This window comes from Frankliniella occidentalis, unplaced genomic scaffold (assembly GCF_000697945.3).
Source record: "Frankliniella occidentalis isolate FOCC.00 unplaced genomic scaffold, Focc_3.1 Scaffold81, whole genome shotgun sequence".
NCBI classification, from domain to species: domain Eukaryota; kingdom Metazoa; phylum Arthropoda; class Insecta; order Thysanoptera; family Thripidae; genus Frankliniella; species Frankliniella occidentalis.
The window spans coordinates 378437-404437 of record NW_026267211.1 but is presented as its reverse complement, the minus strand read 5'-3'; the positions used below and the strand labels follow the sequence as shown (position 1 = coordinate 404437).

General features: G+C 37.2%; 6 protein-coding genes across 9 annotated transcripts in view; 3 read left to right on the top strand and 3 right to left on the bottom strand.

Annotated features, from left to right (window-relative positions):
• The first annotated feature begins 130 nt into the window (after nucleotides 1-130).
• Nucleotides 131-5643, top strand: LOC113207809 (eukaryotic translation initiation factor 2-alpha kinase). Its single transcript, XM_026424511.2, has 17 exons — nucleotides 131-577; nucleotides 904-1024; nucleotides 1104-1251; nucleotides 1328-1508; nucleotides 1598-1772; nucleotides 1900-2052; nucleotides 2145-2397; nucleotides 2482-2686; nucleotides 2818-2929; nucleotides 3028-3254; nucleotides 3331-3474; nucleotides 3557-3862; nucleotides 3986-4133; nucleotides 4224-4370; nucleotides 4473-4649; nucleotides 4738-4902; nucleotides 4993-5643. The coding sequence occupies exons 1-17, from the start codon at nucleotides 426-428 to the stop codon at nucleotides 5227-5229; spliced, it is 3051 nt and encodes a 1016-aa protein (XP_026280296.1). The 5' UTR covers nucleotides 131-425; the 3' UTR covers nucleotides 5230-5643.
• Nucleotides 5644-5683: 40 nt separating this feature from the next.
• Nucleotides 5684-6935, bottom strand: LOC113207822 (uncharacterized). Its single transcript, XM_026424536.2, has 2 exons — nucleotides 6314-6935; nucleotides 5684-6142 (listed from the first exon to the last, which is right to left on the bottom strand). Exons 1-2 carry the CDS (start codon nucleotides 6402-6404, stop codon nucleotides 5826-5828), a joined length of 408 nt encoding a protein of 135 aa, XP_026280321.1. The 5' UTR covers nucleotides 6405-6935; the 3' UTR covers nucleotides 5684-5825.
• LOC113207826 (broad-complex core protein isoforms 1/2/3/4/5) lies at nucleotides 6901-16260 on the top strand. 2 transcript variants are annotated; one of them, XM_026424545.2, is made up of 5 exons: nucleotides 6901-7013; nucleotides 8022-8221; nucleotides 8323-8502; nucleotides 8580-9162; nucleotides 9245-16260. In XM_026424545.2, the coding sequence occupies exons 2-5, from the start codon at nucleotides 8030-8032 to the stop codon at nucleotides 9826-9828; spliced, it is 1539 nt and encodes a 512-aa protein (XP_026280330.1). In that variant the 5' UTR covers nucleotides 6901-7013; nucleotides 8022-8029; the 3' UTR covers nucleotides 9829-16260. The 2 variants fall into 2 exon arrangements, with proteins under 2 accessions (XP_026280330.1, XP_026280328.1); XM_026424543.2 differs by lacking the exon at nucleotides 6901-7013 and adding an exon at nucleotides 7110-7297.
• LOC113207823 (uncharacterized) lies at nucleotides 16258-22299 on the bottom strand. 2 transcript variants are annotated; one of them, XM_026424537.2, is made up of 11 exons: nucleotides 22115-22299; nucleotides 20829-21184; nucleotides 20701-20754; nucleotides 18583-20565; nucleotides 18282-18495; nucleotides 18028-18207; nucleotides 17746-17879; nucleotides 17543-17676; nucleotides 16913-17065; nucleotides 16682-16830; nucleotides 16258-16609 (listed from the first exon to the last, which is right to left on the bottom strand). In XM_026424537.2, exons 2-11 carry the CDS (start codon nucleotides 21175-21177, stop codon nucleotides 16405-16407), a joined length of 3555 nt encoding a protein of 1184 aa, XP_026280322.1. In that variant the 5' UTR covers nucleotides 21178-21184; nucleotides 22115-22299; the 3' UTR covers nucleotides 16258-16404. The 2 variants fall into 2 exon arrangements, with proteins under 2 accessions (XP_026280322.1, XP_026280323.1); XM_026424538.2 differs by lacking the exon at nucleotides 22115-22299 and adding an exon at nucleotides 21631-21997.
• A 264-nt stretch (nucleotides 22300-22563) lies between these two features.
• LOC113207827 (uncharacterized) lies at nucleotides 22564-25995 on the top strand. Of its 2 annotated transcripts, XM_026424546.2 has the most exons (7): nucleotides 22565-22756; nucleotides 23289-23415; nucleotides 23497-23714; nucleotides 23816-23893; nucleotides 23981-24127; nucleotides 24213-24327; nucleotides 24408-25995. In XM_026424546.2, exons 2-7 carry the CDS (start codon nucleotides 23391-23393, stop codon nucleotides 24557-24559), a joined length of 735 nt encoding a protein of 244 aa, XP_026280331.1. In that variant the 5' UTR covers nucleotides 22565-22756; nucleotides 23289-23390; the 3' UTR covers nucleotides 24560-25995. The 2 variants fall into 2 exon arrangements, with proteins under 2 accessions (XP_026280333.1, XP_026280331.1); XM_026424548.2 differs by lacking the exon at nucleotides 23289-23415 and having other exon boundaries at nucleotides 22564-22756.
• LOC127749710 (uncharacterized) overlaps nucleotides 25326-26001 on the bottom strand; it is a 12014-nt gene continuing 11338 nt past the window's right edge. The window contains exons 21-23 of the mRNA XM_052269049.1: nucleotides 25807-25994; nucleotides 25605-25618; nucleotides 25326-25519 (exon numbers count right to left, since the gene is read on the bottom strand). Coding sequence (XP_052125009.1) covers nucleotides 25326-25519; nucleotides 25605-25618; nucleotides 25807-25994 — 396 coding nt within the window. The remainder of the gene's footprint in view (nucleotides 25520-25604; nucleotides 25619-25806; nucleotides 25995-26001) is intronic.

Genomic DNA, 26001 nt, shown 5'->3' with positions numbered 1-26001 from the left:
CGGAGGGTTTCCGCTGGCCTAGGCAGAAAATCGCTCTGCGTAAACGCTTCAGATTACAGTTTGTGGGTTGGTGAACCTGGACAGAGACAAACTATACCCCTGGCCTTCCTGAAATAAATAGTTCGAACCTGGTGAGTTGACAACAACAATAACAACAACAACAGCACAGCAACAGCAAAGGCAAGACAAGTGCGAGAAAACATTTCGCTCCGGAGGTGTATCCCTAAAGTTCGACAAGCGATGAAAATTGATTGGCTTTATTCCTCAAGATTGTCAATACTTTATGTGCCAGGACAGACCCCCGAAAAGAATCAGTCCCTACACCCAAGTGCTTATAATGCACATTGTGGTGACGGAAATGTCATTTCTAGTGTCTTTAAATATGCTTCTGTAGAAAGTTAACGAAAAATGCGTTGTACCTGTTGATGGCTGTCAAAATGGGCTATCTTTTTCGTAAGCTGCTCTTTTGGTTTGTGTCAACCGTCATATGCATATACTTTGTCATTGGATCATCCGCTCAGGAGGAGCCCCTACCTGCCCTACCTGACTGCACCTCGAGAGCTGCTGGATTGGACAGGTTGGTTTGGTATATGGCTTAAAACTACTGTGTCTTTTTTTCTTTTGGCACTTCCATTGTGTCTCTGAGGTCAAGTTGCATTCAGCTTCTGTTCAAACATCTACAGGTATTCACTTTAATTTTATCAAAGTTTATGATGCAATTAGTAACCAAGATTTTAAAAACAATGAACAAGATCTCGGAATGTGTTTTGTGTGGAGGAGAGTTTATTAATACATTTCCTCTAGTTTTATCTAAATTAAGTTAAGAAAATACTTTTCTATCTTTCAGTTAAATTTTCAGTCTTTCTCGGCCTTGATCTGTCTCCGACCCAAACTTTGTTTCAGTCTCGTGCTTGTGAGCACAATCGAAGGACATCTTTATGCACTAGACGGTGATGGAAATGTTCTTTGGAATGTCAACACTGGTCCTGGGCCTATGCTATCATCCAGTATCCATAATTTAGAGGTACTTTGGTCAATTTTCAATCTCTCAACAAGATTTGATTTTATCTCCTACTAAAACTGAACATTATTTTATTTTCCAGCTGGGCAAAGATGGCCATTTTCTGCGTATGATTCCTTCTTTAAGTGGTGGACTTTACCAGTTCAATGGTGACAATGTAGAAGTAATCCCCTTTTCCGCTGACGATCTCCTACAGTCTTCTTTCCGCAAGGATGATATTGTACTCACAGGTAGCACTGCCTTGGTTAAAAATTTTGGTAGGCTGGGAGTAATACGATTTTTAATTTGAGCTTTTACCTGTTTCAGGAGGAAAGGAATCCAGGACATATGGTATTGATGCAAAAACTGGCACTGTCTTGTATGAATGGTCAATGCAAGGACGTGAACATTATTTAGGTGACAACTCTTCAGAAGTTGAAGAAGTACTTGTGTTGAAAAGACTTACCCATACTGTTCGAGCTGTTGAGCCCAGAACCAGCTTTGAAAGGTGTTGTATTATTTTACCTGGTCCTAACCTAACTGTAATTATAGTTATAATTTTACCAGGCTTGTGCTCACTCTTAGACTTGTTTTCAGATGGAATTTTAGTGTGGCCAGGCTCAATGTAATGCTCTCCCCAGATCCTGCTGCACTCTGTCATGGCAGTAAGGAACTTAAACCATTGAATTTTGATGTGAGAGTTATTGTTCCTGATGGCCTTGTTTGTGGGATAAGCCTCACTGACCCTAAAAAAGTTTTGTGGAAACATGAGGTACATTTTCTGTTTTTGATTACTATTTGTTTATATTTTACAACTATGACTTACTTTGATTTTTCTCCATTCAAAATAAATTTTGATCTATCTGCCTTTATCATTAAAATGGTTTGATTTGTTTCAGTTTGACTCACCAATAGTAAGTGCATGGACTTTAAATAAGGGAGAACTGAAGGAAGTAGATCTCTTCAGTGGTTTGCAATGGAATCACGATAAAACACATGGACATGAAAAACCAATATCACCATCTCTTTACATAGGAATGCATAAGAAACAGGTGAAGTTAATCCCATATTCCTATTTCTTAAATTTTACTGTCTTTGCCCAACAGACACTTGTATTAACTATGAATTTTAATCATCTCTACAGTTGTATATTCAAGAAAGTGTGCAAATGCAGCAACATCTTGGAGACACTATGAATCGGCAAAATCTAATCACAGATGAATCAATATACACTCGAATTCCCTGGCGACCCATTCCAGCTCTCCCAGGAAATACTCTTGGTCTATTAGAACATGACAATGCTGATGAAAGTAGGATGCCTCAGTTAACTGATGAATCGAATCAAGCTGTTCGTACTACTGCCATGTCAGTTCTTTATGCCTCAGAATATGTGAATGGTAAGACGTCAAATTGGATCTTTGAGGTAATAGTACAATGTAAAGTTTTTACTATTTAAAAACTTACTGAGTTACTCTTTACAGGTAATGGTTTCTATCTTTATTCTTTGGAATCTCAAAAGAAAGCTCGGCAAGCCCAATGTGGTCTAATTGAGGCCATTGATGATGATCAAGCAGATAATCAAACAATTGAAGTTCAGATTCCTATGCCTGATAAAAAGCCCAGTCCTTCATCTCATGGAGAAGAAGAAGTTCAGTTTATCATTATCACTTCCCTGTGGTACTGGTGGTAAGTAACCTTAATATTATCTATTAATTCTTTTATTCCATTTTGCTAGAACTGGCGGTTTGGTAAAGTGTCACAATAGTATTAGTATTCAATGTGGGTAATAAAATTTTATTTTATGTATTGCCTTTCAGGAAAGAGGTTTTACTTATCAGTATTGGTACTGCTGTTCTTGTTAATTGTATGATGCCACAGGGTGTCCTTAAAATACTGAGACTTCGCAGACCTTTAGAACCAACTGCTGAGGTCTGTAGCCTTATGTAGTTTGTCAGGTGGACTTTCCACACTGCATTAACTGATTGCACTGAACACTTTTTTATGGGCATTCCCCATTTTCTCTTTAGGAAGGAAAACTGCTTCCGTTCACACATCCACATGGTGCAAGCATACCTCCAGTTGAGGTAGCTCAGGAAGAACGTCCAGCAACACCAATTGAATACACCTCCCGTTACTTACAAGATTTTCAACCAGTACAATGTCTGGGCAAAGGTGGATTTGGTGTTGTATTTGAAGCCCGTAAAAAATTTGATGATTGTCTTTATGCAGTGAAGAGGATTCCACTAACAAACAAGTATGAAAAAGTATCTTTGCTCATAAATTCTTCGAATACCCTAGATCTTTGGCTGTTAAAATATTTTTCTCAATAGGGAAGAGTCAAGGGAAAGAGTGCTTCGTGAGGTACGTGCCTTGGCTAAGTTGGATCACAACAATATAGTCAGGTACTTTAATTCGTGGCTAGAGTGCCCTCCTCCTGGATGGCAAGAAGACCAGGATAAACAATTGGCCTCAATGTAAGTTTGGTTCCCACCTGTGGTTTTCCATAACCCGAATGGAGTACATTTTATTCTTAACTGGTAAAATCAATTCACACAGGTTTAAGTCTTTGGAAGCAACGTCTAGCTTAGTTTCTGAAGACCAAACTAATTACTCAGAGGAGTGTAGTCAATCTGTCAATCCTCTTATGGAAAGAAAACGATTATACCAAGAGCAGAGTTGGAATATTGCCTCTTCAAACATAACTAGTCATAATATGTCTGGAAACACTATGTTTTCCAGAACTAAAAATGAACTAGTACAAGATACAAGTGACTCTTATATAGTATTTGATGCATCAGGTCCTTCAGGAGAGGAATCAGATGTGGAAGATGAATGTGAAGAAAATGACAGTTTGGACAGACGGTAAGTCTTCTGAGTTGTTATTATAAATGCATGCAAATTCTGTATTTTTCGTTTATTGTTGTCTACCTGCTAAGTAAACTTTTGTGTTTTCTAAAAATAAATCTATTGTTATTTTTTTAATAGGAAAGACAGTGTGATATCGGTGTGTAGTTCTTCTACAGGATCAAGTGAATTTCCACTTGCAAGGAAAAAGAATGTCCGCCCAAAGCAAATCAGTATTTGCCGCAGCAGTCAAAGACAGAAAATTTCAACATCCTACTTATTTATTCAGGTATAAAAGTACCTATGTACCCAAAACTTTGCATCTTATTGAGTCTTTTATTCTTTAGAACCTAAGTTTGATTTATGTATTGCTTTCCAGATGCAACTTTGTCAGAAAGATAGTTTGAAAGACTGGTTACAAAGTACTCCTAAGAGGGACTACCTCAATATCATAAATTTCTTTGAACAAATTGTCATGGCTGTGGAGTATGTTCATCTAAATAATTTAATTCACAGAGATTTAAAGGTATGCGATGATTTTAGCATATGTTAATGGTTGAACACATGTATAGCAATGAGTACTTGCATAACAGAGAACATAACATGAATGTTGCTTTTTATTTTGCAGCCCTCCAATATTTTTTTCTCAATGGACGGTCACATTAAAATTGGTGATTTTGGACTTGTTACAACAATGCTGGAAGAAACAGATGATCAACGCACTGCAATAGACTCGTCAAGCTCCTCTGGCTTCTCTGGTCATACAGCTCAAGTTGGTACAGAGCTCTATATGAGTCCAGAACAGGTATGTTATTTAATAATATTTAACTTTATAAAGTCAACTAAATTTTCTGCACTTACTATACGATATTTCTTGAATTTCTCTTGTATAGCGCAAGGGTAAACCCTACAACTACAAAGTTGACATATATTCATTGGGGCTGATCCTCTTTGAATTGCTGATGCCATTTGGCACTGAAATGGAAAGAATCCAAATCATGCAGAGTTTACATCGTCAAAAGTTTCCACCTGATTTCCCTGTAACCCATCCAAATGAGGTTTGCAGAAATTTATTGCTTGATTTTTTATAAGGTCTTAATTTTAAAACTTACCATTTCTTCTCTTTTTTTAAATAAATTCCCAACTAGTATGAACTGCTGAAAATGATGTTGGACCATCGCCCGGAAAAACGGCCAACCACCTTTGGAATTAGAGCACGACCTCCACTTCGCAATCGTCAGACTGAAGAAATCCTGTCCGATCTCTCAGAGGAAAATCACTTTGAACTGCCCACTCGGCAGAGATCGTCGACATCAATTCACAAACTCTCCTCTTCTTCAAGTAGTAGTACAGAATTTTCTCCAAATTCTGGTCGTGCTTCTTAAACTAGTCAACTCAAGTTTGTGATATTTGGCCTTTTCAAGTTTCTATGCTTTCATTCCGTTCTAAAGTCAGGAAATGTTGTTCCCCAGTGAATACACTCTTGCTCAGATCAGATATCTCATTGTGATGAGATTTTTGTTTTAAGTTTAATATTGATTCCTGACCTTTTATTTTAATTCATATGTGAAGCATAATTTACAAAAATGTGCCAGAAAAGCTGATATTTTTCTAAGCAACATGTACGTCAGTGCAAATTAATGTGATATAATGGACTGTATTGACATTCCATTTTGTTAGGATAAATTAATTGTCATGTTGTTTTACAGAAGTTTTGCATGTTCTTTTCTGTGAGTTCCATAGCAATGTGTACTTCAATGTCTTAGTTGTACTGTAATAAAATTACAAGAAAACCATGATTTGCTTTATTGAGAAGGCAACTAAAAAAACAAAATGCTCTTGAATTTTTATCATTTTATTAAAATATGTTGATGTGTGGACAAAATGCTGCTCGTAACCCAGACAAATTAAAACTTTCTCTTCTGAGTTGTTAAATTTCACAGCTATCTATTATTCAGATCTTTGAATTTTAAAAATTATCTTAAGAAAATTTGTTCACTTCTAAAGGATCGACTCCTCCTATCATGGTTGAATCATTACAATCATCTGCATTGGTGCATGGCTCATTGCACTCAACAGATTTCTGGACCTGGTCTGTCCCGTTTTCAGTATGGTCTTCTTTCATTGCAGATTCTTCCAAAACCAAACAGTTTTCAAGTAGAGTAGGCTCAAGTGATGTCATAGAGGTTGAGATGTGATTCTCGATTTCTTTCGCTGCAGCTTCTGCTTCCAACACACTAAGTTTAGATTCTGGATCGTCAAGAGTAGCTATCGACAACTGCAGATTACTGCATTGCTCTAGGAAAATAAAAGACACAAATTTTTTCACAGATCTGTCGCTAACATCAAATTAATTAACTTGTATTCAGAATCGAGTAGGGATGCTCATGTTTAAACCAGACGATCTCACCACATGGTTGTCGTCGCTTCTCCCAAACTTGTGGATGCTATAGGTTCACCGCTACCCACCTCGTACGGATGCTATTTCGTTCAATAGTGTCAATAGCTTGGACGTCCCCTCCTCTAGTGATTGGGAATATTGAGCGAAGAAAGCTTCCATGATCTTGAACGACAAATCCCGTCAAAGCCTAAAATTAACGCAAAGGTCACCATTCGGTGGACGTGCGGCAACTTTTACAACACTTGCATCGTCCCGCTAAAAACGATCGGGGTGCGTTCTGGTTGTGCAAAGTTGCAAGAAATTCCTCATCCTAGCTTTCACCCATACAACCAATAACGTCATGATGGCAATCGTTAATGCTCAAATTAAGATCACGAAAATTTTTCTCTTAGATTGAATGGAAAATTTCCAAAAATCCCCTCAAGAGGAGTAGCGTGCAGTATTAAATAAATGACTTCTACAGTCACGCAAACAGCTAAATATTCCCCTATCGCCTTTTCACAGCGTGAAAGTGGCTTTTATATTTCTGAGGAGTTATGGTGTTGTTTTTCTACTTTCACAAATCAAAAAGCCACACTAATTCGCTGATTAAGTGAGATTCCGTACATTCATTGCGTGACTGTCTTTCACAATGACCAGCTTCTGACCTCGTCTGTCGTCTGTTGTTTGGAATCGTCTGCTATCGCGTTTTGTGCTTGCTGTAAGCTGTAAGAGGCCCTGAAGTGGGTCCTGCCCGTTCCTTCTGCTTTCCTGGGCCACGCTCTTAAGGCAAGTAAACTTATTTACCAAAACATTTACTAATTATCATGGTTCGAAGATGATTGTGGCGTGTGTTTACTCGCTTTTGAGTTAGTCTTAAGGGCCTAGGAGCTCAATTTATTTTGAAATTTCGGTCACTCGTGAGACCTTCTTGGACGGTCGTAAGGCCTGGTGCTTCCAGCAGGGCCCGTCCAGCCGTGTGTAGACCTGCCGTCCCGTCAGACCAAAATAGAATGACTGGATGAAATGGCCGCGTCGTCAGGTCTTGCTTAGGGGCACATCTCCAAAATTAGGTAGAGTTTTCGAATGTCTCGATTTGAGATACCGATGTCCAGTCCTCTGTGCTTCGTTGATATTGTTTTGATTCCGTTCTTGACTCCCGAGCATTTTTCCATAGGCCTAGATCGACTCTAGGCAGCAGAAGAAGCTCCCGTCCCTTGCACCATTTTTGATCCAAATCTGCGTGCTGAGATCGCGTGGGTGTAAGTGATGATAGGGACTGGGGACAATATGCGATTAGATGAAATGAAAACACGATGTGATTGTTAAGTCACAAAAAATGTAGTCTATCACCGCTGCAAATCTGGTGATGAGAAGTGTATATAACAGTGTAAGATGCATCACAAGTTCACATGATTGAGTGTATGAATAGGTTATCCTGAATACTTCCCATTCAAAAATGAATCATTGTCGTCCATATTTTTAATGTTGTTGTGTTTATGTGTGTATGATTAAATTATTCCAGGTTTTGTGCCTTTTGATAGATTCCACATTCAGTTTCTGATTTTAAAAAGTTAAAAATTTGTATGTTAGTTGGCTTCTGCTTGTTTATACAAATTCCCCCCCCCCCTCTCTCCACCCTCACACACTTTTAGTACAGTTTTTGGTTTATTTTCCTGAACATATAAATGTTGAATGGCATTCTTCAAGAACTCTATTGTTGTCTGTGTATTCTAAAATTAAATTAGTTCATTTATAGTAAATACATTTTTTTTTAAATCTTATTTTATTTTACAGTTAACAGTATGGGTACTGACCAACAACAGTTTTGCCTGCGATGGCACAGTTACCAGAGCAGTCTTATGGCCACACTTCCTCAGTTGTTAGACGGCAATCATCATTTGACAGATGTAACACTGTCTGCCCAGGGACGGAACCTCCGAGCACACAAAGTGATTTTATCAGCATGCAGTCTTTACTTCAAGGAACTTTTTAAAGTGGGTGTTTCAATACTCTTAAATGTCATTTTCCTCATTCTTAATTTTAATAAGTTGATTAAAAATGCAATCTTTTTTTGTTTTGTTTTTTGTAACTGTAGGAGCTGCAGCCACTTCAACACCCTGTAATTGTACTTCCTGGCATGAATTTTGCTGACCTGGTTGCTCTTGTCACTTTCATGTACAGTGGTGAAGTAAACATCTATCAACATCAGTTATCAGGATTACTAACAATGGCAGATGTTCTTCACATTCGGGGGCTTTCTGAAGTTGGTTCAGAGGTAAGTGTATTTTCCGTGGGTATGCTGACTTATTTTTGTTATAGGATTTCTATTGAAGGTTTACTCTTTTGCCTCAGGCTGGAAATGCTGGAATGGATAGTTTGGCCCCTCCATCAGTTTCTAACAAAAGAGACCAGAAAAGCCCTACTGCTGCCAAAAGAAAGCTTCCATCGTCTCCCACACACGTTACTAGTCCACCTCTTGAGCAGGCTGCTGACAAAAAATCCAAAGAAAGTGCATTGGACTATGCACTATATGGCAAGCGTCCCTGGTCGCAAGCCTTAGACCCAACCCTGTATACCAATGGTACTATCTCTCAGGAGGTAGCAGAAAATCTTGCTACTCTTGATTCAAAGCTAAATGCTAGTCAATTTTCAAACTTGAATGAGAAAATGTCTGATCTATATAATCAAAAGATTGGATCTAAAAAGTCTTTAAATTTGGGGGGATCAAGAAATTTTTTAGATGATCAAGTCTTTTCAGCTGTGGGTCAGAAGTCATCAGGTAGTCCTATAGCTGGTTTACATTTGGCAGCTGATGGATTTTTGCGAGTTAAGACTGAACAAGAGCTTGTAGGCACAGCTCCGGCAGGAGATTCTTTGAAAATTGGCTCTGGTAATGGCAAGCATGCTCTAGACAAGGACATGGATGATCGGAAAGGTGAGACCAATACTGCTTTCCTCATTGCCTTTTTTATTGACTTGATAAGGTTCATGTAATGGTAATCATTTTTGTATGACAGGATTGGAGTCTTCACCCTCAAGGCTGTTTACTGAAAGCATGACGGTAGAGGACAAAATAGATTTGTCTCCAACCCAAGGTCTGGATCTTTCCCAAGCTGTGGGGAGTAACAATAGCACTAGCAATAACAGTCCGAGCAGTAAGTCTAACAATGCGTCTTCCAGTGGAAGTTCATCCACAGGTCACACAAAGTTGTATGCTACATGCTTTGTTTGTGGTAAACAGCTGAGCAACCAGTACAATCTTAGAGTTCACATGGAAACTCACCAAAATGTTCAGTATGCTTGTTCCATTTGTAGCCATGTGTCTCGCTCTAAAGATGCCTTACGCAAACATGTATCTTACCGTCATCCAACGCCTGTTGACGGAAGTGGATCAAGCGGTGGCTCAAATTCAGGTGGGAACAAACGAGAAGGACGGAAGAAAGCTGACCAAACAGCAGCTGCAGCTGCTACAAATGTTTCATCGACATCTGTTGGTGCCACAACAACATCAACTGTTACTACTTTGGCTAACAGTACAACTGCCTCCAGCTCTGTGACGACAACTTCAACAAATCCAGTTACATCATCAGATAGTGTCTAGCAGATTAGACATACTCTATACAAATTGTCAAGTGTGCCTCCCTTCCCTTCCCTTCCCTTCCCTTTTTTTTCTTGGGGGTAAAATTTTTGTACCTAGCTTGCTATAGATAGTTAAGCTAATCCTCTTTTTTGTACCAATTATTAGTGTCCTTTGGAATTATGTATTGCCAATGCGGTACATAGCCAATGAGTGATATAAATTATTTTGATGTTGTTTTATCTCTGATAACGTTTTAATAACAGATAAAAACTAAATCAGTTCTTTTTTTTCAAGGTTTCTGTTTTATGCTTGAATTTCATTCAATATTGACCTCTTGTACGTTAGCATATGAAGTCAGCTTCCAGATACCAAAAGTCCGTCTAAGGCATTCGGTTTTGTTTTTTATCGAGTCCTGTATTGTCAGTGTCAACTTCGAATTCCATTGTTCATCTTTACTTAATTGTGAAATTATGAATTATGCTGCAGGTGTAGACAATAATTAAGAGACTAATCTTTTTTTTTTCCTGCCCTGCAGTCTTTTTGTCTATTTTTAAAATTCTAATTTTTGCCTTCATGCTCTAGTGAGAGGCAAACCACCTCTTGGTGTAGACTGGCTTTCAGAAATGTTTGACAGCTGGAATGTGAGTTTTAAATTAAATAATACGTATGCAAGGAGTAAAATGTACAAGAGAATTATGTTTAAATGTCAATATATATATACATATATATATATTATATATCTATATCTACGTTCGAAAAGTGTGCTATGATTCAATCAAGATTTATTTGAAGTTTGTTGTTTAATGTTTTCATTTCCTTCTTTTGTTGTTAATTTAGGTATTGTGTATTCTAACAGTTTATTTCCATTGCTTTGAGTAGCAGTGCAAATCTGTAACATCACCAAAGTGTCCATATTGTTGGGCTGACTTTTGAAACTGCAGCCGTACTGAACTAGTCGAAACCTCTCCAGTGCCTAGTTACCTTGTTAAGAAATGATTGTTTCTGTTAAAGTTCATCCTTTGTGGTGTTGGATTTTCCATGTAGAATGTTGAGACTGAGTTACAAAATGTGCCTACTCTTCCTTTATGCAAAATTTCTGCATCTTTTTGAATGTGGTCTGAGATAGGTAATGGCAATGGTTGCATTGTTGTTCTCCTTTTATAGACTCCCACTTGTCTGAGATTTTTCTTTTTATCTCGTGAACATGGTCTGCTAATGACTGAAAAGAATGTCTTTGCAGTATAACTCTGCAACCCTTTCCCTAGTCAAGCTTTAAAGTGGTAACTCCTTCCTTACTCTGTCTACTGGTTATGGGTCTCAACATATCTTCCTATGTCTTCTGAAACTATTATCTTGTACCTTCCTGCTTATCTTCCAAATATTCTGTCTGCGTTTATTTCTGGTTGCCTTCTAAAATGTTTGCTACCAAAGTTTGGTAAATCTTTCACTTTTATAAAATATGTAATAAGTAAATTTGAATGGTTAAATGAGTCAAGTGGTGCTATTGCATCATTTTTTATGGTACAAATATAACTAAACCCAAAGTTCAATTGATATCTGTCTCCCAATATAGTCAGTTAAGTACATATAGGATGAATGATGTATAATTTTTTCAGGAAACTAGACCAAAAATACCATTGACTTCAAAACTTTAATCAATTTTTCTTGAGTGTTTCTAATAAGGGCAGATTCCTCTTGTACCCAAGTTGTGCTTCACCAAAAATGTTTCCCATGTAATGATTTTTTTTTCTTTTCTTTTGTTTACAAATGTGCCATGTACTATTTTATTAATTGAAGTCTGACCTCAGTGCCTTTGAGATAATAACTTGTAGCATTTAATGCCTACAAGACATAAAAAAAAATTGTGTCAGAACCAATTTGAAAATTATTTTACACTATGTAGCATGCCTATTTGTGATATCAATATTTCCAGTTCCTATAAAGTTTTGGTCTTTATTAAATTTTTGAATTTTACTTGAAAATGAGAATTTGATGCCACGAGCTCAATTGTTTATCACAAAATGATGTTAATCAACTTCACCAAATGTGCCTTTTCATGTTTATCTTTAAAGTTTATAGATGTTGCTCGTAACAGATTCTAAGTTTCATTGATTATCTAGTTTTTATGCCATTTAAAACTGATCTGTTCTGTGCCATCCAAGCGAGGAGTTTTGACAATGTACCTCCATAGTCTATTTCACTGTTGGAGGTTGATTGGATATTGCTTGTTATGAGTGTAGAGTCATCTTGAGTCAAAATGTTCAGTGCCTATTTTATAAATCAAGTTTATGTTTAAAAGAAAAATGTGCGTTAAAAATTCTTGTCAAGTATCATAAGATGTATATTGTCAATTTCCTATTTTCCTATGATGATGTGGTTTCCATGGACCAACGAATTCTTGTCTTTGTTTTGTTTGTTTTCCTTGAGCACCGCATAGTTGTAACATACATAGGTATATGTAGACATAAGGGGATGTAAAGTCTATCCAAAGTTTATATTTCTTATAAAAATCACATTAAGATTTGTTGCCTTTATCAAAATGTTTATCGCTATGTTAAATTTACAAATTATCAAACCAAAAGAACAATTTTATCAGTGTTATGAAACATATTGACTGCTTGTATACTTTTGATAATCTTCTGAAAATGGAAATGGGATCCATCGTGATTTTCTTCATCAGGATGTGGAGTAAATTGAAGGTGTCTTTGGTTTTATCTTGTACTTAATTTATAGAAATCTCTTGAAATCCCTCCCTGCATCCACCTCATATAGATTGTGAACTGTTGATTTATTTTGTTACCACTTTCAAATAGGTACCTGTGCATCAAGTTATGTAGACAGGCAAAATTGTTGGCTTTTAAAGGTATTGTTGTGTGTTGCTTTTCAGATCAATAATTTTAAAACATACCTGTCTCCTTTTTATCAATCCCATATTTTGTGCTAATTTTTTGTTACTAAATTTGCCAAAGTTGAATTGCTAGGTTTTCTGTAATGATGGAGATCCAATTTCCATTTCCTTCAAAATAGTCTATCCTCAACCTGGTTGAATGTACAGTTTTAATTGTGACGCATTAATGTGGCTTTTTACTTGTATGATTTCTGAGATAGATTTATGGGTTTGGGTTTCTTTGTTATTTTTTTTTCCTGTAATGTTTGTTGTAGAGTTACCTATTAATGGCATAGAATAGCATGGATAAGCTTGTGGAAAATTATAAACTCCATCTATTGTTGTAAGAGGGTGCTGTTGTGAGTTCAGAGAGAATTTTTGAAGGAAAGAAAAGGATTATAGTATCTCATAGATCACATAAGATTCCGTGGTTTTATGAATGTAATGAATCATTGTCAAAAAGGTATGCATTCCAATCTTGATGGCATAGATAATTTGAAGAAATCAGTTGCTGCTTTCAGACAGTCCCTTTCTTACTGTGTCATATGGAGATCATGTGTATCATGTATATACGCCCACTTTTTCCCTTGAATAGTAACCGTGAGTCAGCTACAAATGGTATTGTATTGGGAATGTGGGGGTAAGTACTTAAAAATTCTAGAGCCATGGCTTCAACTTTAAACACACTTCTTTATGGAAACATCAGTACAACAGTTGTCTTAGAAAAGTGGCAAAAGAAGGTGCTGCTGTACTCTGTTGTCTTCCTTCCATCTAATTTTCATTAGAAGGCGATGAACTATGGTGTCAGATACATAGAGTATCCTACTGTGCCTTGCTCGAGGCATGAGCTGACTGCCATTCATTATTGATTGTCCCATGTACTGAAAAATCAGTTGCCAAAATTAACTTCTTGAAACTGTTAACGGCATCTATATTACCCCAAGAACAGTTGTAGGTATCTTAATTTGAAAGTGCAAAGTCTTACTTTCATGTATATTCTTGTGTGAAAATATTCATATTATGTGTTTGTGTGCATTAACTTAACATGACCTGGCAATTTAACTGTCTTGGAAGGATGCACGTGTTAGTCATAATTTAGTAGTGCATTGTTTTGAGTACTTTTTGTTTGGTACTATTCTATGCAATATATTCATACTGTTATGCTTGATTGCGTAAGCTTAAGTCAACATTAGCTGATCTCTTAGTCTTGTTACATTTCCCTTCACACATGAGAACACAAAACAAATGGTTGTTGTTTTCTTCTTAGTGTGGGTCTTTCAGTTTTGGTGAAAAACTTAAACATACTTTGTTAGCTTTTGAAGTTCATTGAACATGTGCAATGTTACATGATTGTAGTGGTATCTTCATTATGTTATTGAAGTATATATTTCTGTAATTGTTTGTTTTAGGAGTTAACACGTGCTGTATTGTAAGCGGTGTTCTGTACATTTAAGGACCCCTGTTAGGGTTTTGTGTCAAGAAGGTACTTAATCATATCAATGTTGAATGATCTGTGCAGTGTGACCAAAAATGCTCCTCCACAAGCCGTGCTCAGTTTGATTTGCATTCAGTTGTTTTTATTTATTGCTATATTTATTGTGTCAGTTTGATGGAGAGTCTAGCTTGGCTGCCCCGGCTGTGGTATCAGGTTAGTCTAAGCCAGTTCCTCAACAGCTTTTTGATACATTGTGCAGCTCATTCACTATGGTTTCCTGCATTGTAATTTTTTTTGTTATTATTTATTTAGGTTTGTGTTTGGTTGGTTTGAACTTTTCTAAGTAATAGAGATGTCACAATGACACCGACTAGCGGCCAAAGCTTAGTGAGGAGACTAGTGTGTTAGCTGTGATTATTTTATTTTAATCCACTCTGACCTTTCCCTCTTTTTGTTAAAAATATAATAGTAGTAAAGAGCAGTGGTGGGTCAGTTCTTTCATAGCAGTTCCTTGATTTATATTGAAAGTGCAAGTGCAGCTAGCAGTCCAAACTTCATCACAGTGCCTTAATGTGCAAAACTGTCTCTGTACATACTATTTCTGGTTCCTTCACCAGCTAATTTTTAACAATTGTCCTGTGTTGCACGTTTATGTTCCTTTCCATGTTTTTCCCCCCATCAATATATGTATGTTATTTTTTGTGCAAAAATTTCTGGAATTATTCTGCACAAGAAGAACATCTGATGACAATATTGTGTGTTAAATTCTCATACATCATATTTGATGTTTCTAGCTTTGGAAAACTTTCCAATCAATTTTGGCATCAATGACACTTTTGACAGCTAGTAGAAATCCACTTTTAAGTTAATTTGACTTGCTCTTCAATTTTAGTGCCAATTATGTCTTTGAAAGGAAGTGACTCTCATATTGGCCACTATTTCTCACTTTATGGGTCTACCCAATGGTGTAATCAGGATACATGGTACTTAACTTGTCTATCTTTCTAAATTCAATGAAGACTTCAGCAGACGAGTACTTAGATTTTGAGTATACATATTTATTTTTTAAAAAAATGCTGAAACAGCTGTGCAAATTTTGAAAGTGTTATCCAGTTAACTGTTTTAATATACATAAGAAGAAATTAGAATCCAATGATGGATGCTTGTCCTCATTGTGTTATTTTTGAGATAAATTGTTTGTTTTGGATCAAGTTTCTTGTAAATAGAAAACTGTTGCTGTATTGTACTGTCATTTACAGCTAAGTAAATTTTGTAATGTGATTGCATGCTCTGGTTAGGACAATACTCGTTTGACAGTCTTGCATAACGCCCTTAAATTGTCTAGTTGAAGACTGAGTGGCTTGTGGAAGCTCCTTTGTGATGAACTTTTCAGTGTTCATTTGTAAATCTGTGTTTGATTCTCTACACAAGAGGCAGCTTTAATATTTTATTCTACGACCACTTTTTAGATGAGAACAATCCCTTGTTGATTGGAGCCTTGTGAAAGTTTTTTTCATGTTATCAGGAGAAATTCAGCTATTGTGCCAAAATATCTTATGTGATCTAATTTAACATGTGTTATTTAGTCTCTTAAGGTGCTTGAAGTCACCTAACCCAAAGTAATTCATGCCAAAAACTGTACCAAATCACTCTCTTGAAAGTACTTGTTCTGTACTTGTTAATTTTGAGCATTTCTTTCATTGGCCTATATAAAGTTTGTAATTGAACTGCATGTGCAGTTTATTGTAGTTGTTTGCTTAAGTTCCATTTTGTGTAGGATGAAAACTCATCTTGTTTTAAAAGTGCCTTAAATTGAAGTTCATATTCATCATAATAAATTTTGGTTTGGATTCAGGGTGTGCTTATATTTGCAGTGTCATAACTATAGACTACCATAAATCACAACTGCAATCTGTTAATATTTGTTTTATTTTAAAGTGTGTCTTAATAGCAGTTTTGTTGTTGCAAACTTACTTGCGCCTCAGGGTATCTGCTACTTATGGTAAGGACCTGCTGCCCACTACCCAATAGTAAACTTGATACGATTCAACCCTTGTGATTTTTTGTTTGTTTGGATTGCTTTGATGGTTAAAACTGTTTGGAAGTGTCTGTTAATAAACAAGTGAAATAAGTTGTTGTTTTTATTTGAACAGTCCTGGTGCTTCTGTTGACTAGTTGAAAGCAACAAGCTGTTTAGAACATACAAATAACAGAATACAAGGTTGATCAAATCAAAAATATAAAATCAAGGTACATAAAAAGAGAAACTAGTATGTTATTTAGAAAATAATGGACAATTCACAAATGTAGAAACATTTTCAAACATCAATACAGTATCTTTCATTTCTAGTAATATATTCAGTGCTTTGTTATGAAGCTTAGTTGACCTATTCTTGTAGCGAGCCATTGTACACAACTTGTCCAATAGATAATGAAGCCATGCAACATTTGTTTTAGGGGTGAAGGTTTCCCACTTGTTCCTAAAGAAAACAAAGAAACTGTAAGTTCCATCACATTGAATTATAGCAGTTGATGGTAAATATGAAACCTACCCACAATACTCCTTCATTAATCGATAAATGTCAAACTGATAATCTCCTTGTGCAGTGAACAATGTATCATCACCAGCTAAGTCAAAATATACAGGTCTACCTGAGCACGGATCGTTGATTCTACTCAATGTAAAGTCAATAATTGATACCTGCAATTCATAATTGGTCACATTGAATGCTATAAATGATGAAATACATAGCAAAAAAGAAAATGTGATTATAGAGGATCACCTCAATGCCTTTGGATGGAATGCTAATGGACTCCCCATTCAAAACATAATGAAGTGTCTTCTCCTTAGTACAAGAAATTAGTACATTGCCCCAATGAAGATCCCTATGTTCAAAATTCAATGCCTTTTCGGCCACTGCCAATGACACAGCAATCTGCAAAAATGCATTGAATATCATGATCAGAAATTCACATACAATACTTCAGCAAAGGTGATTGAAAAGTAAAGAGCTCTGGGAAAACATGATGGTGCACCTGCCTCTCTGGACGAGTGTATGTCTAGTCATGAAATTGAATTGAACATGCACTAAAACATCACTCATCCAGAGCAACAAGCATCTTTGCAAGAGTATTGAAGCTGTTGAAATTTCCACATCCGATGGTTCAGCATGATGAACGGTTCAAAGCATATGCTCAATTCCCTAGACGAGTGAGAGTCTAGTCATGAACTGACAACATGAGCCAGAAACTCACTCGCCGAGGGACAGGAACCAACTGAAAATGCTGATAATACAAATGCAAACATGTTGAGTTCAGTCTCTTTCTCTCGTTCCACAACACTGATTATGAACATTCAATGAGACAACAAACCAATGCAAAGTTTAAAAACAAAACAGAAAATACAAGCACACCTGTTTAAATGCAGCCAATCCTTGATCAGCTGAGCTAAAAATAAAGCTCTCCAAATCTTTGCCTCCATTTTGAAGTTCTAGAACTATATATAACTGATCTTCTTGAAACATTTCAGGAGAATCATTTTCTGACCCTAAAGGAAAATTTCAGTGAAAAGTTTACTTCATAGGAGACTGGATACATATAAACAATAAATCTCTACCTTTAGTCTCATCATACTCATGCCACAAATCTTGAAGCCATTGAGGATAGCAGCCCTGCACACAGCGGATTGCTTGCACCTCATTAAAGGAAGAAGTAACATTTCCTGAGCCTCTTCGAAGGTTACTGAGTTCCCTAAAGTCAAAGTTAAAAATTAAGCTGTTAGAAACCAGTTAAGGCCCACCAAGTAAAATTGCTTGCGACCACCTTCACTTTTCACCCCCAAAACCAGTAAAGACAATTAACTATCGGTTGTAAAGAAACAACATAAAAATGTCCTTACTGAGCAATGCAGACCTCGGAGAGAATTTCATGAAACTTCTTTTGAGGTTCCCCATTGACATCAACAGAACCTTCGATTGGAATTACTTTGATAACAGAGGGGAGACGGTGAGAACTACCAGAGTAAAAGAAAACTTCACCATAGACACCTTCTCCAATTTTCTTTGTATTTTTCTTCATGCTGCAATAGAGATCCAGAGAAATATGAACTTTCACACATGAAACAACATTATCCAGAAGGCGAACCTTACTCACCTTGGGAGATAGCAGTCTTGGAAGGATACTGGTCCATCTTGACCACATCTCTTAAATATCTCAGCAGCACCTGACATCAAATTAACACCACTCTTTGATGAGACAGAGGTGACTGAATCTGTCAGGTTTTCACAGACTCCAGCAGATGTACTAAGCCTACCCAAGCTACTTCTGATAGAAATAATACTTGTTTCAATATCTTCAAAAATGACATCTAGAAAAAATCACTTGCACATCAAAAATTCCAGATATGAAAAAAAGTGATGTCACTGACAAATTGATTAACATGAATTCTTCTTACCATTGACCGGCTGCAACTGGACTACTGAATGAACAGCTGACTCCCAGAGTTTTCCTTTTAATTTTGTGTCCTCTGAAGAAAGGGATTCTCTATTACATCCAGACAGCTCCCCAGCACTTGTCCTGATTTTAGAAAGAATGGACAGTGATCTACGCCACTGCTTTCCCGGCTTTAAGACAATTGTTTCAGGGTTAATGCTTAATCTACAGTTTGAAGGCCTTGAAATACTCAGTTTGGAAAATGAATTTTCGGGTGGTTGGTCTGGTAAATCACACCTCGGTAGAAGAACCTCACTATCAAAGTTATCACAAGTTTTCACGGCCATCTTCTTTTTCAGTGCTATATCATCTACAGGTACACATTGTTCAACAGGAGCATCAGTCCTGCTACAATTTGATGTACTCTCTCTTTGTGCATCAGTCTGGCAATCATAATCCAAAATGATGCCACTTACATTTCTTGGGGATTTAATCATCTTTGAACTTGTTTGCGTAACATCTTTAGGACTACTTTCACCATCTGACAAAATTGAATTAATATTAAGAAGAGATGATTTTTCTTCAATGGATAATTGTCCATTGACATCTGAGTTATTACATCCAATAAGTTTTGGAGAGAGTTTCAATTCATCCAGATAAGAGATAATATTTTCCATACACTGAGGTTTGCTCATATTTTTTACAGATGTAGCAGGGCTTGTCTCAAAATCAGCAGCGGCAAAATTGCATCCATCACTTGTCACAAACGAGTCCTCAAAATTCACAGAACTCTCTTCAATCCCCCTCGAACTTGTGGGAGAACAATTGTTAGCATCACATCTATCCAAAACAATATAACAATCTTTTAAAGATCCTGCGCAAGTGCTTAGATCTTTCTCAAGCTGAAGATGGCTCATATCTCTAATGGCAATGGGTGTACCAGAGCTTACAGCAGTAAAGCACTTGGAATTGTGTCCCTCGTGTCTCACACTTAAATCATCAAAATTATCACAACTTTCATTTGTATTGTTTGAATTTGTTGGGAAACATTCATTTCTGTCACACCTATCAATAACAACATAACAATCTTTAAGAGGCTTTTCTTCATTGCTTCTAGGTAGACTCAATAACTTTTCATCAGAGGAACTACAGTTCTCATAAGACTTCAGTGGATTGAGTTGAACTCCATTTAAACATGCAGCATTACCATCAGATGAATGAACTCCATTTTTCTTCTTTAAAGGACTACAGAAGTCAGTAGAGATGAACTCAGATTCGTCAACTTGACCAACTTCATCAGTAACCGGCTCTAAAATCAGACAACTTTCCTCAGCATGAATGGGATGTGAAAATGATGGATTTGTAGTTTCAGATTGAAACAGATCAGCTGAAAGTGAGCATTGCCGATTTTCCCAAGTCTCAATGTGAACAGGTGCTTCCGATGCATTGATAAAAGATTTCTTGCCGTCAAAATCAAAAGACTGCAGCATATTGCTTTCAGCACAGTCATTTAAGAATACTTTGGAGTCCCCAACATTTTGCTCAAACGAGCTGAACATGTCCTTACTTTCTTCCTGTTTCTTTGTGTTACTAAATACATTTGCATGATGCTCTACTACAGAGCTCGATTGATTATAGGGTATGGGAGAAGGCCACAACTCCACCCTTAGTTTCTCGCATGGAGTGCTGGTAGAACCATGCAGGGGGAGAATAGGTGACAAAGGAGACACAGGCTTCTCCTCACAAGTCGAAACTTCTGGTGAAACAGAAGTAGTGCAAGTACTGAATGGTGGTTTGACTGGGAATGAGGCACACGAATCTTCACCAGAAGAACTACTATCATTTAAGTAATTCTCCTTATTAGCAAACGCAATTTGCCTGTTTGCTCTTAGTCTTTTGGCAAGTGGGACAGCCTCAAGACTAGTCTCCCATGATAAAGCAAATAGGCTGTCTTCTCTTGTTATTCTTTTCTTGACAGTCCTCTTCTTATTAACACCATTCAAACCTATTCATAATGCAAAGAACAAAGTCCCACTTAATACTATGGTCGCTAAATAAGATAGCAGCTTCACACCACTTACTTAAATAGTAGCATTAATAATAAAGCCTTTTGGACCACATCCAGAAGACTTCCCTTTACCTTTCAATGATAACTTTGATGGCTTTATTTGAGAATGTTCAGTGTCTCTTCTCGCTGTAACAAAGTAGTACAATTATCACATTGAAAGTAACAAAGCTATCAATTCAGTCAAATTCTTATAAACAGACCTTCATGTTTTTGGTAAAATACATCGGGGGAGCTTGAAACATTTCTGGGCGAGCTATTGATGGCAGAGGATAAGAAATCAGAGCTGCTATCCAAAAGTTTATCAAAAGCGCTATCAGCATTCGATGGATTGCAGAGTGGATACAAAGGTTTAGGAACAGCAGGCTTCTGAACAGTTTTAAGTTTCCTCCTCTCTCTTCTTTTGGCATCGGCGATTGCTTTAGGTTCCTTTATGTTTTCAATTCTTAATGCTTCAAACAGATCTGTGGTAGGGGCTTCTCTCAATATAAACTTTGGAAGACCTCTGCTCTTCTTTTTACGAACTCCGTAGGTGTTCACCACTGGCGGCATGTTTAATCTGAAACACAAAGAAATAAAAGAAAATTGTTGATGACTAATTAGACCAAAAATAAAGGTGACATATTTTTAAGGCAATACATGGTAACACTCAATAAATGAAAAACTAACATATGCCTTGGGTCAAATCATATTTTTTTTAACTTTGGTTCCCACGGAAGGAACGCCATCGTTCGCTTCATGATGACTGGCTCTTGCCCACTCTTCCCTTCTCTTTCTACCCCCCCCCCCCCCCCCCCCCCCCCCCAAAGGAGGAATATAGAATAGCTCTACCCACATTGTTCCTAAAAGGCAACAAAATGTTTACACAGAAGTTAGCATTCCCCTCCAAAATTTAGAGATTTTTAACGGAGAAGGAATTTAAAATGTACACATTTTTTTACAGAGCTCAAAACGACGCGACGCTGCCCCCCCTCCCCCCCCCCTCACTGTGCCTAACAAACAAACCTGTTGCATACCCCAGAACCAAAGTGGATCCGCAAATCCAGATGGACCTAGTATCTAAAATAGAGGGAGTTCATAGTGTGTGACGGAACCAGTTGATCGACGCTACAACTAAACGCCACGCAACGCAACAAGTTCAAGTGACGAGTGACGCTTGGGCGCTCGACGTGACGTAGGGCGACAGACAACCTAAACGGACATGAATCCACGAAAACTCTCATAGCCACGCAGTGAACCACAACTAGAAACACAAATATAAAAAAACGGCTTAGAAAAAAAATCCATTTGGAAAAAATACGGGATGTAATGGCAAGAAATTTGAGGCAGACAGGAAGAAGCGCGGCAGCGGCGGCGCGGCGGCGGGCCGCGGCAGTCCAAAACGACTGTGGCGATGTTTGTACTCTCATCCACAAGAAAAAAAGACCAGAGCTGCAACTTTAATCCGAAATATCATCGGGAAACTCGGAATGTATATCTGCACACTTACCATGAAGAGTGATAGAAGTCAGAAGTCCTCGTCCCTCGTTCTTCTCTGACCACCCAGCGCAGCGAGCGAGTTGAGTACTTCTTTTTGACGCTTAGACGCTTGCTGCCTACTTTTGCCTCTTTTGCCGAGCCGATGCCGATGTCGACTCGACGACGACCCGAAACGACGAACTCGACGAACTATGTCCGTTACGTCGACGTCTGACGTCACACGTCACAATCGGGGCTTACCATGAGGTCATGAGGTTCATTCACCACACCAGAGTGGAGCGCAACCTAGCCAGTTAACTGCGACAGGATATCGAAGGAAAAAGAACGAAAGTAACTGGTACACCCGCAACTTTAACGTTTTAATGCTTTTTCTAAAATTCTTCGTGTCACCCTGCCAGTGCCACCCTACTTTCTCTCCCGTCCGCCCTTCTGAACTGCAATATCGATAACAATGCGCAATGTTACTATACGTACGTGTTTTGTTTCTTGTTCTGCTTTCTAGAGTCACTACTGTTTTCTACTGCTTGGTGCTTGCTGAAATCTGAACTACCAAACGTAAATCTTTATTTTCCTCCCTAAAGAAACGGCCCATTTACCGTGCTGGTTCTGCCGAGCCTGGAGACACGATTGACGCTGCTATGTTTACGCCAAGGTAGGCTTTATGAGGCGGAGAAAAACGTCATTTTCTTTGGTAATTAGAATGCTTTTTTCCCTGTTGATGGAATCTTACTCTATCTCTTATTGTAATATTTTTATTATTACTCCTTTTTTTACATATGTCTAATATCCTGGCTTTTTCCACATTTACTTTTGGATTTCCTTTTCTCGATGAATAACTGTGAAAGTAATTGTATCTTGAATTACTTTTCTAACAAACCTGAATTGCCTAAACTGTTGCTTTTTTACTGTTTTCCTTTTCTAAAAAATATGTTTTGTCTCTAGACTTTTGTAAGGAATTTGGGACTTTGGACAGTTGCTGTGGTAAACAATTTTAGAATATTGCCACATTTGGTTCTTTATTACCCTTAACTCTTCAGAATTTAACCATCTAGCTTACTAATCTTGTTTATTCCTCTTAACATTTTCATGGTTGATATTTTAACTCTTTCGCACAAAAATCTAATCCTGATTACTGCTAAGCTCCTATTTAATGCTTTTATCTACATGCTCTCTGTTTCCTACAGGGTGTGACTAATGCTTATTTAATTTAACTGGGTTTCATTGAAACTTGGTACATCAACATACTAATAACTCCATGAATTTTGTGTATTTTAACATACTAGAACATGGATAGCAATTTTCATGGCTCAGGTAATAGTGCTGATTGCTTCTTTTTACTTCCCTCTTTTTTAAAAAACGTCTGACAGCCATTTATGTTTACATTTTTAATAGGATTTGGACCTGGTCCGCAATCGGGCCCTATAACAATAGCACATGTTGTACCACGGGTTCCATCAACTCTATCGGTCAGTGGAGTAGATATTGGAGTTTTGTCAAATTCATCAGCCCATGCTCTGTCTACTCTTACACTCACCCCTGGCCGAACTCGAGACATAGATCAGGACATGGAAGCACTTCGCATATCAAGACAAGACAATCCCTTTCTTCAGGTAATATTTTGCTCTCACACAGTTGCTGCACATTTTTCTTCAATATGCACATGTTATATAATTATTGTTTTTGAAAAAATGCTTCTTTTTCTTTTTGACAGCAAGTACTTGCCAGTCGGGAAAGTTTAGCTGACAGCTTAGAGGAATCAGAGTCTGATGATATAAATCTTATGAACCAGGTGAGAAACATACTTTTGAGATCGTATTAAAGTAGTACAAGGACCTGACCTGAAACACTAACAAATATAACAAAATTTATTTTCTAGGATTTTCCATCTGAATTAGATCCTGATCCATTTACTCTGCCAGAAATTCATGAACATATGATAAGGTCGCCACCTCCTACATCTTGGCCGAGGTCTCCGAACTTCAAAGCATTTCGCTTCCCTGGTAGTGATGATGAAACAAGTCAGGTGAGACTTTAGGAATTGTCTCTCTTTGTTTTCTATTCATACATATACATCTGCAAGTCTTAAAAAATCTCTTCTTAATTTTCAGGATCACATTTCTTCAAGGAGATCCCCTAGCAGGATTGCATCACCTAGGCAACCTAGGGGAGCATTAGTATTAGAAGAAATGGCTCGTGAACTGTTGCGTAGTCCAGCTTCTCAAGGTAATTTTATCTATCTATCTCTTTATTGTTTGGAATATTTATGTAACTTTTTAATCTAATGGGAATTTCTAAAATTACAGATCGCATGGGGAGTGGAAGTAGTGGATTTTCCCTTCTGAGCCCTGCTCCCATGCGCTCTTTGTCAGATGTTCGTCGGCTGCATACCAAAAGTGGGGATGATAATGAAAGGCTAGTTACACCAGAGGCTGAAGGAAACATCTGTGTTAATTAAGTCTGCCAAGTTTGATTCCGTACCTTTTTATGTATGAAATAGAAGTACAGAAATATCTTACTTCAGACTGTATTACTTGTTTAGAAATGGAAAGCAGCATGCTTGGTATCATCCATCAGTCATTGGGGGGTGCATGCGTTATGAATAGAATAACAGTCTAATATGCTCAATTTGCAAGAACTATTTCTGGTGTTATAGAATAATCATGTGCATTTCAGATGGAAAACCTACTGCGCATTATGAGTGTGTGCTAATCCAAAGCTAGCATTAAATATTCTTTAAAATGTTCTTAAATCTTTGATCTGCCTTAGAATGTAAGTTTAATTAGAGACACTAAGGCTTTAAGCCACTAAAATTGCAGGTCAAAACATGTGAATATTTTCCAGTTTTTATTATTGTTGTTATTGATTTTTGACCATTGTGTGATACACAATCTAGTCATATGCACTCATTACTTTTGCGTTTTTTGGTTCTGATTTAAAAAAAAATTGTAATTGTTTCTAAAAAATAATGCTGAAGTTCAATTTGGTGGGATGCAAATGCTCACCCAAGCAAACATTTGTGCTCATCCAGTTTAACCGTCTTTATCATACTCCATTGACGATCTAATCCATTGTCTGCATTCCTATTTATTTTCTGTCTTTCTCTCCCTCCCCCTCTCTCTTTCTATAGAGTAAATCAAGGCTAACGATAACCACCGTACTTTGCTCACCTTCTCTTTTCAGTATTTTACCAGTAACACTGTTATTCTTAGTGTGTGATTTTATTAATTTTGATTTATATGAGTTCTTTCCATTGATCTTGATATTTCACACAAAATCTTCATTTGTTGACTCATTTTGTTACTGATTGCACAAGTATTTGCATTTACTATGAGATTTTCCACTTGGTAGGCCAATTTAGAGCTGTGCCTTCTTTCTATCCTTGAACCATTTGTTTCCTTCATAATTGCTATGAGTACTGTGAGCATTTGCCATTTTACCAACTGTACACAAAGTAAATTTTTCCCTTTCTCTTAAAAGCAGCTTTTACATGCTATCTGTACTTTTTATTTCAAAGCTACAGAAACCAATAGAGTTAGTGTTACACTTAAGTGTTACAGTCTCTAGTCATCTATGTGAAAAGCTGAGCTGAAGTTATGATATGCAGGTTTTTTATTAATTAGTTGATGGACTTTTGTTTGTGATATTTATACTTAGTTCAATTTTGCAGAATATGAATGTAAGTGTGTTATTTGTGTGATGTACATTGCAGTTTCTAGCAATTCTGCTTCTGTATCTTGCCTATTTGCTGTGATAGATGTATTTGCTCTATGAAACAATCTTGTATGTAACTCTCTATCTTCGCTAACAATGCATTCAACATTTAAGTGTTCAAGAAGTACAAACAAGATTGTTTCAATCTCTTTTCCCTCATCTGCTTTCAAAATTCTATCCTTAATA

Bases quoted from the DNA above. Each gene is read 5' to 3' on its own strand.
- LOC113207809 (XM_026424511.2), top strand. From the start codon at position 426: ATGGCTGTCAAAATGGGCTATCTTTTTCGTAAGCTGCTCTTTTGGTTT. The intron at 2,053-2,144 runs GTGAAGTTAATC...TCATCTCTACAG, and splicing joins TAGGAATGCATAAGAAACAG to TTGTATATTCAAGAAAGTGT. The intron at 3,863-3,985 runs GTAAGTCTTCTG...TTTTTTTAATAG, and splicing joins AATGACAGTTTGGACAGACG to GAAAGACAGTGTGATATCGG.
- LOC113207822 (XM_026424536.2), bottom strand. From the start codon at position 6,404: ATGGAAGCTTTCTTCGCTCAATATTCCCAATCACTAGAGGAGGGGACG. The intron at 6,143-6,313 runs GTGGGTAGCGGT...TTATTTTCCTAG, and splicing joins CGAAATAGCATCCGTACGAG to AGCAATGCAGTAATCTGCAG.
- LOC113207826 (XM_026424543.2), top strand. From the start codon at position 7,246: ATGAAATGGCCGCGTCGTCAGGTCTTGCTTAGGGGCACATCTCCAAAA. The intron at 8,222-8,322 runs GTGGGTGTTTCA...TTGTAACTGTAG, and splicing joins ACTTCAAGGAACTTTTTAAA to GAGCTGCAGCCACTTCAACA. The intron at 9,163-9,244 runs GTGAGACCAATA...TTTGTATGACAG, and splicing joins GGACATGGATGATCGGAAAG to GATTGGAGTCTTCACCCTCA.
- LOC113207823 (XM_026424537.2), bottom strand. From the start codon at position 21,177: ATGCCGCCAGTGGTGAACACCTACGGAGTTCGTAAAAAGAAGAGCAGA. The intron at 17,677-17,745 runs GTAGAGATTTAT...ATTTTCCTTTAG, and splicing joins TGAGTATGATGAGACTAAAG to GGTCAGAAAATGATTCTCCT. The intron at 16,831-16,912 runs GTGATCCTCTAT...TATGAATTGCAG, and splicing joins TTCCATCCAAAGGCATTGAG to GTATCAATTATTGACTTTAC.
- LOC113207827 (XM_026424546.2), top strand. From the start codon at position 23,391: ATGGATAGCAATTTTCATGGCTCAG. The intron at 23,894-23,980 runs GTGAGAAACATA...TTTATTTTCTAG, and splicing joins ATATAAATCTTATGAACCAG to GATTTTCCATCTGAATTAGA. The intron at 24,328-24,407 runs GTAATTTTATCT...CTAAAATTACAG, and splicing joins GCGTAGTCCAGCTTCTCAAG to ATCGCATGGGGAGTGGAAGT.